The sequence below is a fragment of the Schistocerca piceifrons genome, chromosome 7 (assembly GCF_021461385.2).
Source record: "Schistocerca piceifrons isolate TAMUIC-IGC-003096 chromosome 7, iqSchPice1.1, whole genome shotgun sequence".
NCBI lineage: Eukaryota > Metazoa > Arthropoda > Insecta > Orthoptera > Acrididae > Schistocerca > Schistocerca piceifrons.
Window position 1 is genome coordinate 270,408,617 of NC_060144.1, and position 20,018 is coordinate 270,428,634.

The 20,018-nt window shown below is 42.7% G+C and overlaps 1 protein-coding gene across 1 annotated transcript in view; it reads left to right on the forward strand.

Moving 5' to 3' along the window:
- LOC124804826 (nose resistant to fluoxetine protein 6-like) overlaps positions 1-20,018 on the forward strand; it is a 364,094-nt gene that overhangs the window by 37,885 nt on the left and 306,191 nt on the right. Inside the window, exon 2 of the mRNA XM_047265170.1 lies at positions 8,928-9,323. Coding sequence (XP_047121126.1) covers positions 9,083-9,323 — 241 coding nt within the window. The 5' untranslated portion in view covers positions 8,928-9,082. The remainder of the gene's footprint in view (positions 1-8,927; positions 9,324-20,018) is intronic.

Consider the following 20,018-nt stretch of genomic DNA (forward strand, 5'->3'; position numbering starts at 1 on the left):
ATACTTTGCCGGCCGAAGTGGCCGAGCGGTTCTAGGCGCTACAGTCTGCAACCGCGAGACCGCTACGGTCGCAGGTTCGAATCCTGCCTCGGGTATGGATGAGTGTGTTGTCCTTAGGTTAGTTAGGTTTAAGTAGTTCTAAGTTCTAGGGGACTGATGACCTCAGACGTTAAGTCCCATAGTGCTCAGAGCCATTTGAACCATTTTGAAAGTTATATTACTTGATTGTTCATGAAAAAACATCTTTCACCTTATTTTTCAAAACAATTATGGATACACTGAATACAATTACAATTATTATAAATATTAATTACTTCAAATGCAATTACATATATGAAACACCTGTAAGTCAAGAAAACTACGCACAACGATGGAATTATCCGAACAGGGCCGAAATCGGTAGATGTGACATAGATGTACGGACAAATGGTTCAAATGGCTCTGAGCACTATGGGACTTAACATCTATGGTCATCAGTCCCCTAGAACTTAGAACTACATAAACCTAACTAACCTAAGGACAGCACACAACACCCAGTCATCATGAAGCAGTGTACAGACAAACAAATGGTTACAATTTCAGAAGAATTGGATGATTTATTCTACAGAAATTGAGCAAGTCAGTAATGCATTGGTCCTTCTCTGGCACTTATTCAAGCAGTTATTCAGCTTGGCGTTGATCAATATACTTGTTGTATGTCCTCCTGAGAAATTGTGTCCAATTGGTGCGTTTGATCGTCAAAATCCTGAGCTGGTTCTCAGTTCATGAGAGACGGTTAGACCGTCAGTGAGAGAGCACTTCGATTTCCTGCTGCTAATAAGGCGAGTACACCGTTCGCTTGTTACACATTTTTGCGAGCTTCAAACAGGTACAACTTATTTTCAGTTATCTGGGTAGTTACTATTTTATTTTTGTAATTCCTTGCGTGTTTGAGTGCCTACTAGACACAATCGTTTATTTTAATAACAGTGTAGTGTACAGTATCGCCGTTGCTATCGACCCTCGTATCGTACAGGCTTTTGTTTGTTTGGTTAGAACAGCTCAGTGTCGGTTAGACCGTCAGTGAGAGAGCACTTCGATTTCCTGCTGCTAATAAGGCGAGTACACCGTTCGCTTGTAGGGTAAACATAGTCATGTGTAGGGACTGTGGTTGTTGTGAGCGGACGCAAGGAGAATTGGCCACTCTTCGGGGGCAGGTGGAGGCTTTGTCTGTTAGGCTCATCGAGCTCGAGGCGCAGGCGTCGGCTCGTAGTGGCGTTGGGGCAACTGTGGTGAGACCTATGCCTACTTCGGTGGTCTTGGAATCGCATGGAACCCCTGATGTCGCTGCGTCTTCCGGCAGTGAGCATCTTACCGGTCAGCCATCACTCCAGGGTGAATGGCGGACAGTGGTGGGCTCGCGCGTGCCTGGCCGAAAGGCGAAGGTGGGATCTGGCCGCGTGGCAGCTGCCTTACCCCTTTCCAACAGGTACGGGGTGCTTCCTAGTGGTGATGACATCGTTTCCGAGCCACCACAGGATGCCTCGCCTGTTGGGCCAGTGGCCGATTCTCCGGCAAGGTCCCGACAGTCACAGAGGGCGGGCCTATTAGTTATAGGGAGCTCCAACGTTAGGCGGGTTATGGAGCCCCTTAGGAAAATAGCGGGTAGGTCGGGGAAGAATGCCAGTGTGCACTCGGTGTGCTTGCCGGGGGGTCTCGTCCGTAATGTGGAGGAGGCCCTTCCGGCAGCTATTGAACGCACTGGGTGTGACCGGCTGCAGATAGTAGCACATGTCGGAACGAATGACGCCTGCCGCTTGGGTTCTGAGGCCATCCTTGGTTCCTTCCGGCGGCTGGCTGATTTGGTGAAGACAACCAGCATCGCACGCGGAGTGCAAGCTGAGCTTAATATCTGCAGCATAGTGCCCAGAGTCGATCGCGGTCCTCTGGTTTGGAGCCGTGTGGAGGGTCTAAACCAGAGGCTCAGACGACTCTGCGACTATAATGGTTGCAAATTCATCGACCTCCGTTATTGGGTGGAGAACTGTAGGGCCCCCCTAGACAGGTCAGGCGTGCACTACACACCGGAAGCAGCTACTAGGGTAGCAGAGTACGTGTGGCGTGCACACGGGGGTTTTTTAGGTTAGAGGGACCCCCCCTTGGGCGAAACGATAAAATACCTGACGGCTTACCAGAGAGGACATTATCATCGTTGATAAAGAACGTCCGTCCTCAGAGACCAAAAACAGGAAAAGTCAACGTAATATTGGTAAACTGCAGGAGTATCCAGGGCAAGGTTCCTGAATTAGTATCTCTTATTGAAGGAAATAGTGCGCATATAGTATTAGGAACGGAAAGTTGGTTAAAACCGGAAGTGAACAGTAACGAAATCCTAGACACAGAATGGAATATATACCGCAAGGATAGGATAAACGCCAATGGTGGAGGAGTATTTATAGCAGTAAAGAATTCAATAATATCCAGTGAAGTTATTAGCGAATGCGAATGTGAAATAATATGGGTTAAGTATCAAAGGTGGGTCAGATATGATAGTCGGATGCTTCTATAGACCACCTGCATCAGCAACCGTAGTAGTTGAGCGCCTCAGAGAGAACCTGCAGAACGTCGTGAAGAAGTTTCGTGATCATACTATTGTAATAGGGGGAGACTTCAATCTACCAGGTATAGAATGGGATAGTCACACAATCAGAACTGGAGCCAGGGACAGAGACTCTTGTGACATTATCCTGACTGCCTTGTCCGAGAATTACTTCGAGCAGATAGTTAGAGAACCAACTCGTGAAGCTAACGTTTTAGACCTCATAGCAACAAATAGACCGGAACTTTTCGACTCCGTGAATGTAGAAGAGGGTATCAGTGATCATAAGTCAGTGGTTGCATCAATGACTACAAGTGTAATAAGAAATGCCAAGAAAGGAAGGAAAATATATTTGCTTAACGAGAGTGATAGGGCACAAATCGCAGAATATCTGAGTGACCACCATCAAACGTCCATTTCTGAGGAAGAGGATGTGGAACAAAAATGGAAAAAATTCAGAAACATCGTCCAGTACGCCTTAGATAAGTTCGTACCGACTAAGGTCCAAAGCGAGGGGAAAGATCCACCGTGGTATAACAATCATGTACGAAAGGTACTACGGAAACAAAGAAAGCTTCATCATAGGTTTAAGAGTAGTCGAATCATAGCTGATAAGGAAAAGCTGAACGAAGCGAAAAAGAGCGTAGAGAGAGCAATGAGAGAAGCATTCAACGAATTCGAACATAAAACATTGGCAAACAATCTAAACAAGAACCCTAAAAAGTTTTGGTCATATGTAAAATCGGTAAGCGGATCTAAATCCCCTATTCAGTCACTCGTTGACCACGATGGCACCGAAACAGAGGACGACCGAAGAAAGGCAGAAATACTGAATTCAGTGTTCCGAAACTGTTTCACTGCGGAAAATCGTAACACGGTCCCTGACTTCAGCCGTCGCACGGACGCCAAAATGGAAAATATTGAAATAAACGATATCGGAATTGAAAAACAACTGCTATCACTTAGTAGCGGAAAAGCATCCGGACCAGACGAGATACCCTTAACATTCTACAGTGATTATGCTAAAGAACTTGCCCCCTTTCTATCAGCAATTTATCGTAGATCGCTGGAAGAACGTAAAGTACCTAGCGACTGGAAGAAAGCGCAGGTCGTTCCCATTTTCAAGAAGGGTCATAAATCAGATGCGAATAATTATAGGCCTATTTCGCTTACGTCAATCTGTTGTAGAATAATGGAACATGTTTTGTGTTCTCGTATTATGACGTTCTTAGATAATACAAATCTCCTTCATCATAACCAACATGGATTCCGCAAACAGAGATCATGTGAAACTCAGCTCGCCCTATTTGCCCAAGAAATTCACAGTGCCGTAGACACTGGCGAGCAGATTGATGCCGTATTCCTGGACTTCAGGAAGGCATTTGATACGGTTCCGCACTTACGTTTAGTGAAAAAAATACGAGCTTACGGAATATCGGACCAGGTTTGTGATTGGATTCAGGATTTCCTAGAAGAAAGAACACAACATGTCATTCTTAACGGTTCAAAATCTGCAGATGTAGAGGTAATTTCGGGAGTACCGCAGGGAAGCGTGATAGGACCTTTATTGTTTACAATATACATAAATGACTTAGTTGACAACATCGGTAGCTCCGTGAGGCTATTTGCAGATGACACGGTTGTCTACAAGAAAGTAGCAACATCAGAAGACTCGTACGTACTCCAGGAGGACCTGCAGAGGATTAATGCATAGTGCGACAGCTGGCAGCTTTCCCTAAACGTAGATAAATGTAATATAATGCGCATACATAGGGGCAGAAATCCATTCCAGTACGATTATGCCATAGGTGGTAAATCATTGGAAGCGGTAACGACCGTAAAATACTTAGGAGTTACTATCCGGAGCAATCTGAAGTGGAATGATCACATAAAACAAATAGTGGGAAAAGCAGGCGCCAGGTTGAGATTCATAGGAAGAATTCTAAGAAAATGTGACTCATCGACGAAAGAAGTAGCTTACAAAACGCTTGTTCGTCCGATTCTTGAGTATTGCTCATCAGTATGGGACCCTTACCAGGTTGGATTAATAGAAGAGATAGACATGATCCAGCGAAAAGCAGCGCGATTCGTCATGGGGACATTTAGTCAGCGCGAGAGCGTTACGGAGATGCTGAACAAGCTCCAGTGGCGGACACTTCAAGAAAGGCGTTACGCAATACGGAGAGGTTTATTATCGAAATTACGAGAGAGCACATTCCGGGAAGAGATGGGCAACATATTACTACCGCCCACATATGTCTCGCATAATGATCACAACGAAAAGATCCGAGAAATTAGAGCAAATACGGAGACTTACAAGCAGTCGTTCTTCCCACGCACAATTCGTGAATGGAACAGGGAAGGGGGGATCAGATAGTGGTACAATAAGTACCCTCCGCCACACACCGTAAGGTGGCTCGCGGAGTATAGATGTAGATGTAGATCTGGCGACCTTGCTGGCCAAAGCAGGGTTTGACAAGCACGAAGACAAGAAGCAGAAACTCTCGCTGTGTCATTATCCTGCTGAAATGAGAGTCGACGTACCACTGTGTTGTAAGGGTGCCACGGCTGACAACTGAAGGGGTGATGCCGTGAAATGAAATGTCACCCGAGACCATCGTTCCTGGTAGTTGAACTGTATGACAGGTGACAGTCGGCCTGGTAACTCGCCGCTGTCTAGGGCGTCTCCAGACACGTCTTCGGCCTCCCGTCTGACTGACTTGAGTAGAATTATTTTCAATTTTCAGTGATGAACCCTGCTTCAAACCGAGCACCGATGACCAGCAAAGACGTGTCTGGAGACGCTCCAGACAGCAGTGGAATATCAACCAAATGTCGTCCCCAAAACGGCTCGACAACCAGGAGTGCTGGTCTGCGGTGCCATTTCTTTTCACAGCAGCACCCCTTTCTTTGTCACCCGCTGCACCCTTACAGCACAGCAGTACGTCGACGATATTCTACCGCCCGTTTTGTTGTTCTTCATGGCGAGCCATCCTGGGCTTACAGTTCACCAAGATAATGCTCCCCATCACACTGCGAGAGTTGTTAGTGTTTGTCTTTGTGCTTGCCAAACCTTAATTTGACCTGGAAGGTCGCTGGACCTCTCCCAAATTGAGAACGTTTAGAGCATTATGGGCAGGGCCCTCCAACCAACTCGGGATTTTGATGATATAACGTGCCAGTTGGACAGAATATGCCACAATATCCCTCAGGAGGGCATCCAACAACTGTATCAGTCAATGCCAAGTAGAATAATTATTTGCATAAGGACCAGAGGTGGACCAAATCATTATTAACTTGCTCATTTTATGGAGCTTTCTCTTGAATAAACCAACCAATTTTTCTGAAATTGTTTGTATATGTACGTCATATACACTGAAGCGCCAAAGAAACTGGTATAGGCATGCGTTTTCAAATACAAAGATATGTAAAAAGGCAGCGTACGGCTCTGCGGTCGGCAATGCCTATATGAGACAGAAAGTGTCTGGTGCAGTTGTTAGGTCTGTTACTGCTGTTACAATGGTTCATTATCAAGATTTAAGTGAGTTTGAACGTGGTGTTATAGTCGGCGCACGAGGGATTGAACATAGAATCTCCGAGGTAGTGATGAGGTCGGGATTTTCCCGTACGACCATTTCGCGAGTGTATCGTGAATATCAGTAATCTGGTAAAACATCAAATCTCAAACATCAAGCCGGAAAAAAGATCCTGCAAGAACGGGACTAGCGACGACTGAAGAGAATCATTCAACATGACATAAGTGCAACCTTTCCTCAAATTGCTGCAGATTTCAATGTCAGGCCATCAAAAAGAACGAACCATTCAACGAAACATCATCGATATTGGCTTTCGGAGCCGAAGGGCCTCTCATGTACCCTTGACGACTGCACGACACAAAGCTTTACGCCTCGCTTGGGCACATCATCACCGACACTGGACTGCTGATGACTGGAAAACGTGTTGCCTGGTTGGACGAATCTCGTTTCAAACTGTATCGAGCGGATGGACGTGTACGGGTATGGAGACAACCTCACGATTCCATGGGCCCTGCATGTCAGCAGGAGACTGTTCAAACTGGTGCAGGCTGTGTAATGGTATGGGGCTTGTGCATGTGGAGTGATATGGGATCCCTGATACATCTAGATATGACTCTGACTGATGACACGTACGTAAGCATCCTGTCTGATCACCTGCATCGATTTATGTCCATTGTGCCTTCCGACGGGCTTGGGAAATTACAGCAGGAAAAAACGACACCCAACACGTCCAGAATTGCTACAGAATGGCTCCAGGAACACTCTTCTGTGTTTATACACTTGCGCTGGCCACCGAACTCCTCAGACATGAACATTATTGAGCGTATCTGGAATGCCATTCAACGTGCTGTTCAGAAGAGATCTCCAACCCCTCGTACTCTTACGGATTTATGGACAGCCGTGCAGTATGCATGGTGTTAGTTGCCTCCAGCACTACCTCAGATATTAGTCGAGTTCATGCCACGTCGTGTTGCGGCACTTCTGCGTGCTCGCGGGGACCCTACGCTATATTAGGCAGGTGCACCAATTGCTTTGACTCTTCAATGTATAAAGATTTCCGTCCAATCCGGATAATTCCTTCGTGGTGCGTCAGTCATTTTTCTTAGAGTGTACATCCAAAGTATAAAAATAATTATGTCGTCTGAAAGACAACGAATTTCATGATAAATTCATGTTTTCTGTTTATAAACACGTTGTTGTTGTTGTGGTCTTCAGTCCTGAGACTGGTTTGATGCAGCTCTCCATGCTACTCTATCCTGTGCAAGCTGCTTCATCTCCCAGTACGTACTGCAGCCTACATCCTTCTTAATCTGCTTGGTGTATTCATCTCTTGGTCTCCCTCTACGATTTTCACCCTCCACGCTGCCCTCCAATACTAAATTGGTGATCCCTTGATGCCTCAGGACATGTCCTACCAACCGATCCCTTCTTCTAGTCAAGTTGTGCCACAAACTCCTCTTCTCCCCAATTCTATTCAATACTTCATCATTAGTTATGTGATCTACCCATCTGATCTTCAGCATTCTTCTGTATCACCACATTTCGAAAGCTTATATTCCCTCCTTCTCCGATTTATCGTCCATGTTTCACTTCCATACATGGCTACACTTCATACAAATACTTTCAGAAAGGACTTCCTGGCACTTAGATCTATACTCGATGTTAACAAATTTCTCTTCTTCAGAAACGCTTTCCTTGCCATTGCCAGTCTACATTTTATATCCTCTCTACTTGGACCATCATCAGTTATTTTTCTCCCCAAATAGCAAAACTCCTTTACTACTTTAAGTGTCTCATTCGCTAATCTAATTCCCTCAGCATCACCCGAGTTAACTCGACTTCCATTATCCTCGTTTTGCTTTTGTTGATGTTCATCTTATATCCTCCTTTCAAGAAACTGTCCATTCCATTCAACTGCTCTTCCAAATCCTTTTCTGTCTCTGACAGAATTACAATGTTATCGGCAAACCTCAAAGTTTTTATTTCTTCCCCATGGATTTTAATTCCTACTCCATATTTTTCTTTTGTTTCCTTTATTGCTTGCTCAATATACAGACTGAATAACATCGAGGAGAGGCTACAACCCTGTCTCACTCCCTTCCCAACCACTGCTTCCCTTTCATGTCCCTCGACTCTTATAACTGCCATCTGGTTTCTGTACAAATTGTAAATAGCCTCCGCTCCTTGTATTTTGCCCCTGCCACCGTCACAATTTCAAAGAGAGTATTCCAGTCAACATTGTCAAAAGCTTTCTCTATGTCTACAAATGCTAGAAACGTAGGTTTGCCTTTCCTTAATCTGTTCTCTAAGATAAGTCGTAGGGTCAGTATTGTCTCAAGTGTTCCAACATGTCTACGGAATCCAAACTAATCCTCACCGAGGTCGGCTTCTACCAGATTTTCCAATAGTCTGTAAAGAACTATAATCACGTATGTAAGACTATTTTAGTTATATTGCCAAAATAACGGTCAACATAAATTACAATTTGTATACTGTTGGATTGTTTTGTAAATAAAACATTGTATCATATTCTACAATACATGGTGAAAGAAGTTGCACTGACCGGTTCCTATTCAAGAGGAACACACAGCGACAATAAGTGCGTGTAGACTTATGTAAAAATCTATCTGGTTGCTAGTTTTTCAGTGATTCCTCTATCCTACGTGAAACTGCGTAGCCCATGTTTGTTTTGAGAACCAGCAGCAGGAATGAAGCCGAGTAGCGAAACATGCTTTACCCTCGACAGTAATCGTTCCAGATGCGCGTCGTGGCGCAAGAGACGTGTCACGTGACAGTGTTGTCTGCTTTTACAGGCTGATACCCCGCTCCCCGGGTCGAGAAACACGTGAGCGGCGCCTACGGCGGCCAACAGGTTGCGACGGTGCGTCAGACAAGGTTGCGGCCGCCCCTATCCAGGCTGTCCGCGGCGGCTCGCGCCAGCAAGCCAGCAGACCAGTCTTCGGTCGCCATGAAGCGGAGATGGTCCGCCTCGGCATGCGTGCTGCTGCTGCTGCTGCTGCTGTTGGTAGACGCAGCGAGGGCGACGGACTGCGACGATGCAGCAGCGCCGACTGCGCTGGGCCTCGAACGTGCGGTGCGCAGGAACCTCAGCAAGGGCAGCGGGCAAGCGGCCGAGCCGACAGCGCCGCGCTGGGACGCCGTCGGCTCACGAGCTCTCTTCGCGACGCAGGACGACCACGATGGCGAAGGTTTGTGGCGGCGGGCGCACTGCGGCCCTCTGCATTACCAAACGGCAGCCAGCTCTAAATGTAGGACATTGTAAATTAATGCAGGCGTAGATACAAAATTGGCGGCTCAGCCGTTGCGCATTTGCTAGCGTCACTCACAAAGTCGCGCACAACCTCCCACATATCGTTTCGCCATATGAAATACCCGTGTTTTAGTTTAACTTGCGGCACGAAAACCTGTGACTCTTATACGGTCCACTGAGAACCTCTTAACATTGCTTCAGTTCGCTAAAATAACAACGATCCAGTTGTTATAAAAGCTTTATTGGCGCGTTTCGAGCATAGCCCATCATCAGAATATCAGAAACAAAGTTATAAGCGATTTCAGTCTTTCTCGGCGTATTCTACTGATGAATTCTTCTCGCAGAAGATGATGGGTACGAAACTCATTGAAACATTGCGGCAAGACGACGCCACCACTCGGCTGATAACCCGAGAAGAATTCATCAGAAACAAAGTTGATACTAAGTGATATTTTCAGAAGGTGTTGCCCCAAGCTTGTCATGATTATCGATTTGAGCTGCTGATGAAATCCTTATTTAAAAAAATGATTCAAATAGCTCTGAGCACTATGGGACTTAATTTCTGAGGTCATCAGCCCCCTAGAACTTAGAACTACTTAAACCTAACTACCTTCAGGACATCACACACATCCATGCCCGAGGCAGGATTCGAACCTGCGACCGTAGCGGTCGCGCGGCTCCATACTGTAGCGCCTAGAGCCGCTCGGCCGCTCCGGCCGGCTAAATCCTTATTTAAACAACCAGCTTCAGTCCACTGACTATCACCAGGTTCTTAAAATCATTTACAGCATCGTATTAAGCGAATATAAAATCAGTGACGCCAGATAACAAAAAGTGTGAACTTGTCACTGTTGTCGTATCACAATATAAGTTACAACGTCAATATACAAACTGGTGGTGCGTGTTGCGACCAGAGGGAACTAATTTCGTCTGGCCAATCTGGCCATAACTGTGGTTTCTTTGATTGCTCTGGGAGAAGGCCCATCAAAATATAACTCATGAATTATTAGTTCGCTTTATTACATAAATGTATAATAGATTTACTTAGTATTGACACATTTCTTTGCCAACTGTCATTGATTGTGAAAGTATCACTTGAGACACTACGTAACAAGCTGTTCTTTTGAGGTACAATGTTCAACAATCACAGTATGCATCCGCTCACAGCTTTAATGCCGATTGCTGATGTATCACTAAAGAGGGCATTTTCTAGCAGAATTTATATATATCAATCTTTTTACATTACGATGTGACTACAGTGAGACGTTCATAGTTTTAGTATCTGACGTCAATGATTTTATATTCGCCTAATATGCATTAAGTGATGTTGGTGAGTAATGATGATCAGTCAACGGGATAAAAAATAATGATTTTATCAGCAGCTCAAGGCGATAATCACGACAGTTTTCAAATTTGATGCTAAGTTGTTACCATGTGCTTCGCCACAGATTCGCTGTGCGTTGTTTGTGATCCTGATTTACAGTTAAATGGAGATGTTGGCTTGTAACATCTGATTATAATGTCACACAGCACCTGAATGTGGTCTGTTTATGATTGAAACTGGTAATGTAACAAACTGACTAGTACAGCCGTGTGCAACCATGATTTTTCAACAATTTTTATAAGTGGTAAATAATCGCCACCTCAAAATAACGTTACTATTAAGTCCTGTGTCACATGGTGCACTCTACTAACATTATCGTTTTATTTTTCGCATCAGATCCGTGTAGAATACCGATATTTCGACGAAATCCCCCATCCGGGAACAACTGACTGTCGTGTACGCTGTTGCGGTAATCATTTATAACCCATATCACTACACCTGTATCACACGTTATTTTACCAGCGATAATGTTCACATCTACACTGGTGGTGCTAGCGCTCTCGTAGTAACATAAAGGATTCAGTGCATTTCTCTGTCTTCTCAGTGCCGAGAGCTCGTTTCCAAACTCTACTGAAGATTACACCTGTTGCCCAGTTGAAGTTGCTCTCCTACATTCTAATTCCAACTGCTTATTTAATACCAGAACCTAGTATATAAAAGTATTGTATAATAACGCTTGTTAGACACTTATAGAATAACGACTACTACGGGAGTAGCGGTAATTGATACCGAGTACTGGTCCTATAATCCGTTCATCATAAGAATAAACCTGATGTAAAGAAACACAAACGTGATGATTGGTCAGAAGCCGTAGCACACGTACACTGGTATTGTTACGCTCTTGGAAGTAGGCCTTACTTTTGTATTAGATATCTTAATACTGAGTTACGTTAAATGAAACTTTAAGGTATTCAACTGTATTAACAGCCATCAATGTTTTTCTTAATCACGCTTTAGCTACGTAGTTTTTAGTTCAAAAACCATGTACAGTCAAGGCCTCTGCAGCGTTGTGCTCTGTCGCGCTGTTAATGCGCATTATAAAAATGGCTGAGGCTGCTTTCTGTTCCGCAGTGAAATACACGAGTGGAACACGGTTAAAAAGTGCAGAGAAATAGGCTGATCTTAATGTTTTTCGTAATTTCCGGAGATAATCGGCTCTGAAGACTTCCTACCGTTGTATATACTGCTGTTCATTCTTAATCTCACAACAGATTTGTAATGCAGTCGGTAGCATAATAGAATATGAACGAATTGTTGTTATTACAGCGTTGGTTCAAATCTTCACAGTATGCTTTTTTTCCTCGTTCAATTTGAAATACCTACATCTCATTATAATAAAACTCATAATCATTTTTGTGAATAATGCACGTATTATGGTTTCTAATTACATACTGGACGCGAAATTCTTGTTTCCATTGCATATGCAAATTATTAATTATCGATGTTTTACGAAAGACTGTTCATAAAAGTTGTTTAAATTAAGAAAACATAACAATTTTAATTTTTAAGACAAAAATGACTGCACCATCATAATATGAACCCAACAGAACTGATCTGGAGCCAAGCGGCGGGATTTGGCCCGAGAAGTAACAAGACTGATAAGCTCTCAGACGTACTGGCACTAACACACGCAGCTTTTTCACACGTCATTGCCGAACGCTGGCGTGATATAGAACGGCTTGTCATAAAAGAAGAGAAAATACTACGTCTGGTTGGCTTCGTGGATTCTGTTGATAGGTTCTTTATCAAAGTAGCAGGTGAACTCAAATGTATTTCTCGGATTCGGATAAGGAAGGAGCTAAGAGATTACCAGACAACTGACTGTAAGTAATACCTTCAGTTGCTTCAATATTTAACTATACTGTGAAATCCTTCAATGCTCTCTTACGTTACACACGGTTTATGCCGAAATATTACCCTCTGGTTAAGTTAAGAATTTTCGTCATTCTTGTTTTCAATTACAATAGTACGTTAGTTAAAAACGATAACGTGCTGCGGTTTTCGTCTAGTCGTCCAAGGAGCGTGTTGTGGGAGATTTTCAGTGTATTATTTCACTCTGCTTAAAAATTACATGACATACAAAGCTGCATTGCTGCCCTGCTCGTCTCTTATTTCGTATGAACTGCAGCTGGTCGCGTCACTGCAGGCTAGCTGTACCAGCTGACCGGCCAGTGCTGTCTAAGTTAAATGCGCTGGTAAAGCTGTTGTCCCGTATTATCGCTAAATCGATGTGCGCGTAACGCGCAGCACAAAACGTACTGTTATTATCGTACTTGACAGTACTCAAGACATCTTGGCTGCAGTCCCGCGTGAAACGGGAATCCAATGAGGTTTAAGCAAAAGCGGAAGAACACATAGTGCAATGTTTACATCAGGTTTATTCTTATGATGAACGGATTATAGTATTCAGTACGACACTCTCGCGGCATTGAATAAACTTTCTAATTATTGCAGACTTTATAATCTTGATTACAATTAAATGAACACCCTTAGCTGCTTACAGGCGTTGACATACGTCAACGGGGACAGATGAAAATGTGTGCCCTGCTTACATGGCAGACGCTCTATCTGAGCGAAACAGAAACTATTCCGAGTACCGATCTTGAAATTCTAGCTGTCCAGAGATCACAAAATTTCGACTTATATTTTGAATTAATCACGGTTAGATAATTATTAGTATATCTGAAGTACTTCGGTGATAAGGATCCGTAAATAATGCACAGTTATAAATAATTTCACACTGTCAATTCTTTTATTCATTACACAGTTACGTTACCTTAGAAAGCATCCCATATAATCTCGACCATGAAATAATTCCCAAGATTTATTCTAATTAATCGACTCAATAAGCACGAAAACTGAAGTGAAGCCAATCCAAGCTCCATCGCAGAAGTGGTCTATCGCAGAAGTGGGGTTTGTAAAATGGTCGTTCTGTCATTTATAACTTCTAATAGTCAGCGAATACAACGAAAATGACTACAGCGATGTCTGAACGAAGCGCGCGCGTATCGAAATCTAAGTCGGTCGTCAGACAAAGATATGGAAATCGCGAAAAAAAAGACTTGAAATTAAAATTAATTTGTGACAAATTTTTAGTCTCATCAGATATTATAGTGTCTTTACTTGTGTCACTATTCAGTAACTGCTGATTTCTCAAGTTCTTGATTTTCAGTATCCCACGCTTCTACGTACTAGGATAATGTTATTAAAGAAGCAGTAGGAATCAGAATGCGTGAGAGCAACTTCGAAACTGGCACCGGATATAATCTTAAAATATTTCGTAGGAGCGAGCTATCGACGCTGAGTAGACACGGAGTAATGTATTGAACTGTTTATGTTCCTGTGAGAGCACTGGCACCACCACTGCAGATGTAGGCAGAATCTTTGGCACTATGACGTAATGATGACGTACGCCGGAGAACCGGAAGGCAGCCACGACAGTCATTGTTCTTGACAAAGACAATAGAGGATTTCATCGAAAGCCCGTGGTTTTACCCAACAATGTTTTGTACGAGTTTGAAATCGCGGAAAACTTTTATCTCCAATAACATTTTAAGAGAGTTATAGGGTTACCACTTGGTGCCATACTTGTTATAAAGTTCTTTCCGTCTTTTTGACCCGTACAAATAATTCGTTAGCTAATATAGTAATGGAGAAATAAGTAAATGACAGTTTTTATTAGTAAAAGGAATTACATTTTGAATAGTACGTACTAAATATTAGTCTTATCGTAAAAAGTCGATATCATTATAAACAATATGGTTAACTGTGAAACATATAAAATGCAGATATTATCTGTCAGATTAACCTTTTTTTTAAATTCTTTATTTTGCAAAACTTCTTTGAAATAAGTGTTAGCAGGTAGAGTGTGATCATGGTTTACTTTTTGGTTGTATGTGTCTTTACCGCAAACGTTCGAACTCGTGAAAAAGGCACGTATAACTGTCCGTCCGAAGAAATAGGTTCTCGTAAATGCAATCCTGCCTTTTACAGCGTCTGACCTTGTACTTTATTGTCATACCGATGACTACTTTTATTTGGATTTGTTTTCTTATTTGGAAAGTTATGGTTGGATCAGAAGGCGTGACATTAACCCGGGATTTGAGGCACAGCTGTATCGAAATAACTGAATTTAACTGTGGTGATGTACTCGCCTGAGCGAGTTACCATAATCTTGCACCATTAATTAATTCCCGATTAGCTTTAAAATTTCTAATGAACATAATAAAACCATTTTTCTTTAAATGCAATTGATAAGGTTGTAAACCACACGGATTTAAAGGGTGCAAGAATTCTACGGGGTACAATCGAACATTGCTTATCTCTTCAAATTGGACAGAATCAGAACTGAGGTAAGCCTTTGCCTCTGTAGCTAACAAACTAGATACGACATATTCATTAATTGTTGTACAATCATCAATTTTTCGATATAGGATCGACGTTGAATAGAATTGCGAAACAATTTATTCATTGGCTTGTATGTCACTGAATATGGTGGTAATAAAATACCCGTAATTGCAATAACAATGTTTTGATGGCTTCACTGAAGCAATCTGTTTGATTTTCTGATTCACCGTTACCCAGTTTAACTAATAATTCAATGGCGTCGTGGAAAACTGAAATATATAAGAAAAAAGTTACCAGCTATTTGAAAGTTTTTAACTTATTGTAATTATTCATTTGTTACGAAATATCAATATTCCCGGCAATAAATGTTTGTTTTACCTTTGTTGGTAATGCAGATTATAGGTATTGAGATTAGGAGAATAGAAGAAGTGCAACATAACGTTGCAGATGCTGTGAAGTAATGACGAATTAAAAGTGAAATAAATCAAGTTATAAACGGTACTTATCTCTGATGATGAACGTTGATATAATTCAGTTTATTCGCCCAGAATACAATGCTTACTTAAAGAAAGTAAACAACTCCGCCCGATGTTGTGCACAATATTAAATTTAGATTTTTAATAAACGGCGTCTACAAAATTCTTCGCGTCGACTGGTATCAGCAAAATCGTATAATAGACGACGCTTGTGCAAAGAATCAACTGCTACAGCTGTGGTGCCTGTTAGTTAAACAGATTGCCAGTAGATGGCACCTTTTACATTCTTATTATAAAAAGTCCTCAAAATAAAGCTTTTTAACGAAAACAATAACTTTAAACGATTTGTGTATTTTTCGTCATTAGCGGTGAACGAAATATTGAAAATTGACGTCTCAGTAATTTATTATTAAATAGTAGGGGAGATACGGCACAGCGACGAAAAAACCTTTGAGAAATTATGTGATATTCTGGGCCATGACTGAAATGCTTCGGTAAAGCTTTTATAACAAGTGGATTCTTGTTACTCATATTTTAGCTGCTTGCAGCAGTGTTAAGAATGAGCTCATTGTCAGTTTAAAGCACTTGTGTGACTTACTGTTGAAGACTGCCTGTTCGGAATACTTTCCATGAAGGTATTATCAAACTATGCATAATATTAACCTAGACAAAGACTGCAACGGAAAACATTGTATTTGCAGATGGAAACATGCATCATGGAGGAAAATAGTTTGCTGCCTTACGCGGAAGTTGGTGATTTCATACCCTAATAAGGAAATACGTCATGTCGGATAAGGACTAAACAGTGTGTTGCATCACCGGAATACCAGTATAAAATGAGGATATGTAGTCTTCATTCTAGGTGGTTCAAGTGTGATGAGATCTGGTTATTTTGAAAAAGTAAATGTCTTGCACAAACCAAGTGAAATTAGATACGCTGCTTCTTTACGGAAATCGCAAACAAAATTTCCGGGGTTGTTCAGGGTATTTTCTAAGTATTTTCATTTAAGGAATCCTTTGTTTCCCGTGGCTCGCTACAGGGTAACAGCATTTCGTTTCCATTTAGCGCCTCCCCCCCCACACCCACATAACCCCCCCCCCCGCCCCCCCCCCCCCCCCCCGCCGCCGGCTTTGTTTGTATCTATATTGCACTGAAAACATCTGCACAGAAGCGCAAATCTCGACATGCACTATGTGTCTTGTTTGGCTACAAACAAGATACTGCCTTTATTTTCCTTCAATTCGGTCACAATTGTGATTATAGTCATTTCATTGCGGTGACTAGTTTCGGACCATCACGTCCATTTTCAAATCACGGTCTCATGTGTAAGTGTAATCATACAGTTCCCACCAATACACATGTGAGTAAACGAACATTCATTTCCCCTCACCAGCAGTCATTACACAGATACAAAATGATAAACTTCGTATGAGCATACAATGTGATTTCTTTTTAATCGAACGCAGCAACGCAAGAAATCACATTGTATGCTTGTACGAAGTTGTCATTTTATATCTAGGTAATGATTACTGGTGAGGAATAATGAATACCTGATTATTGACACGTACACCGGAGGGAGCTCCTTGACTCCACTTGCATCTAAGGCCATGGTTTGAAAATGGACATGATGATCCAGAACTAGTCACCACAAAGAAATGACTATTGTTACAACTGCGATGGATAATGAAGGAAAATAAAGATTTAATGATCCAAGTTTCTGGTCCTATCCTCCATCGGTATGTTGGAACTTCATGAAAGATTCTTCTTGCTGCCAACAGCAATGACCACTTCACTCTTCTTCCCTTGCGTATAGTAGTGTTTCGTTCTGTATCGGGTTTGTTTCTTCTGAGGGTTGTTGCATTGCTCGGTGTTTTCTGAAGTTTTGCTGAATGCATATTACAACCAGTTTCATTGTTGTGAAGGTAGTTTACAGAAGTAAAGATAATTGTGGTAACAAATATACATAATTACATTATTACACTATAACCTCTCTAAGAGTGGGGACCATGGGTCCCTTACAGTAAAATACTCGGAAAGTACCCCTGATGAATCTCCAAAATCTTGTCGGTGGAGTTAGGTTCGTCCTATATGTCTACAGGCCATCTGCCGTGGTTAAGATACCGAAATGTCGTTTGGAAGGACCAAGTTTAAAAACGTGATCCGTCAAACTCGATTATTTTTCATTATCACCATAAGCGAATGCTGGGACGACTCCTCGAGCAAAACGATCATCAATACACTTAAGCCTATCAAATTAGTTCGTGCTTCACCTCGACAACACCGCGACTTGAAATTCTAAACATCCTCATGCTCCGCCTGAGACACCGCAATCCAAACATAGCCGAATCTCACTGATTGTTCCCTCAGTTCTTGGTACAATATTTTGTACATGATGCATGAAAACATGCGAGACACTGATGTAATATTCTACAGTATTTATCATTTAGTAGCTGTTACCTCACTGCTTCGCTCGCATACCAGTAGTTTTGCTGTGACGAGTGATGGTGTATAAGAAAGCTAGTACTTTTACAACATTTCTATTTATACAGTGGTGTAGAGACGTATGTGTAAAAAATGTATGCAGTGCCACTATATAGGTACATAATGTAGGTGTTTCTATTATTTTGCTGTATGTCGAATCCGAAAACATTTTCTAATTATATTTAAAAATGCCTCGATTCATTACATTCGTGAAGAAGTAGAGTTTTTAGGGGTTTCCCTCGATTACCCAGTAGTGGATGTAAGGTTTTGTCACCAAAGCAACACATACCAACCGTTTCTCCCTTCCATTTTAATGCATTGTGATGCCGACATTTATGATCCACCCCCTTATGGTGACTAATTTATGACTAACATAGTCAGTTAATAGATCATAATCAAATGCAGCCTCACCAAAAGCCTCCCACGTTCCACATGTACCGAGCGAGGTGGTGCAGTCGTTAGCACACAGGACTCGCATTCGGGAGGACGACGGTTCAAACCCGCGTCCAGCCTCCTGATTTAGATTTTCCGTGATTTCCCTAAATTACTTCAGACAAATGCCGGAATGCTTCCTTTGACAGGGCACGGCCGACTTCCTTCTCTATCCTCCCTTAATCCCATGGGAACAATGATCTCGTTGTTTATTCCCCCCCCCCCCCCCCCCCAAATGAACTAACCAACCCTTCCACACGTGAAAGTACGACTCTCGGTTTGTTCTATATCCTTTAAATCAGTGCCGTCGTTGCGAGTCTTCAAGCATCTTGGAAGACGCCCAGCGTCTAAAATGCGACGGGCTTGTGACTGTTCTACTCTCTCAGAAGCTCTTAAAGTCATCTGACATTCTGCATCCAAGCTCCGGCGAACATGAGATTGCCCTGAGGTTTGTTGGATTCGAGTAATTTTCGCAAATTGTGCTCTCTTCGAACTATGCGCTTGGTTAGACTTACGTGTGCACGAGTTACACAGGGTGTTTCAAAAATGACCGGTATATTTGAAACGGCAATAAAAACTAAACGAGCAGCGATAGAAATACACCGTTTGTTGCAATATGCTTGGGTCAACAACAGTACATTTTCAGGCAGACAAACTTTCGAAATTACAGTAGTTACAATTTTCAACAACAGATGCGCTGCGGTCTGGGAAACTCTATAGTACGATATTTTCCACATATCCACCATGCGTAGTAATAATATGGCGTAGTCTCTGAATGAAATTACCCGAAACCTTTGACAACGTGTCTGGCGGAATGGCTTCACATGCAGATGAGATGTACTGCTTCAGCTGTTCAATTGTTTCTGGATTCTGGCGGTACACGTGGTCTTTCAAGTGTCCCCACAGAAAGAAGTCACAGGGGTTCATGTCTGGCGAATAGGGAGGCCAATCCACGCCGCCTCCTGTATGTTTCGGATAGCCCAAAGCAATCACACGATCATCGAAATATTCATTCAGGAAATTAAAGACGTCGGCCGTGCGATGTGGCCGGGCACCATCTTGCATAAACCACGAGGTGTTCGCAGTGTCGTCTAAGGCAGTTTGTACCGCCACAAATTCACGAAGAATGTCCAGATAGCGTGATGCAGTAATCGCTTCGGATCTGAAAAATGGGCCAATGATTCCTTTGGAAGAAATGGCGGCCCAGACCAGTACTTTTTGAGGATGCAGGGACGATGGGACTGCAACATGGGGCTTTTCGGTTCCCCATATGCGCCAGTTCTGTTTATTGACGAAGCCGTCCAGGTAAAAATAAGCTTCGTCAGTAAACCAAATGCTGCCCACATGCATATCGCCATCATTAATCCTGTGCACTATATCGTTAGCGAATGTCTCTCGTGCAGCAATGGCAGCGGGGCTGAGGGGTTGCCGCGTTTGAATTTTGTATGGATAGAGGTGTAAACTCTGGCGCATGAGACGATATGTGGACGTTGGCGTCATTTGGACCGCAGC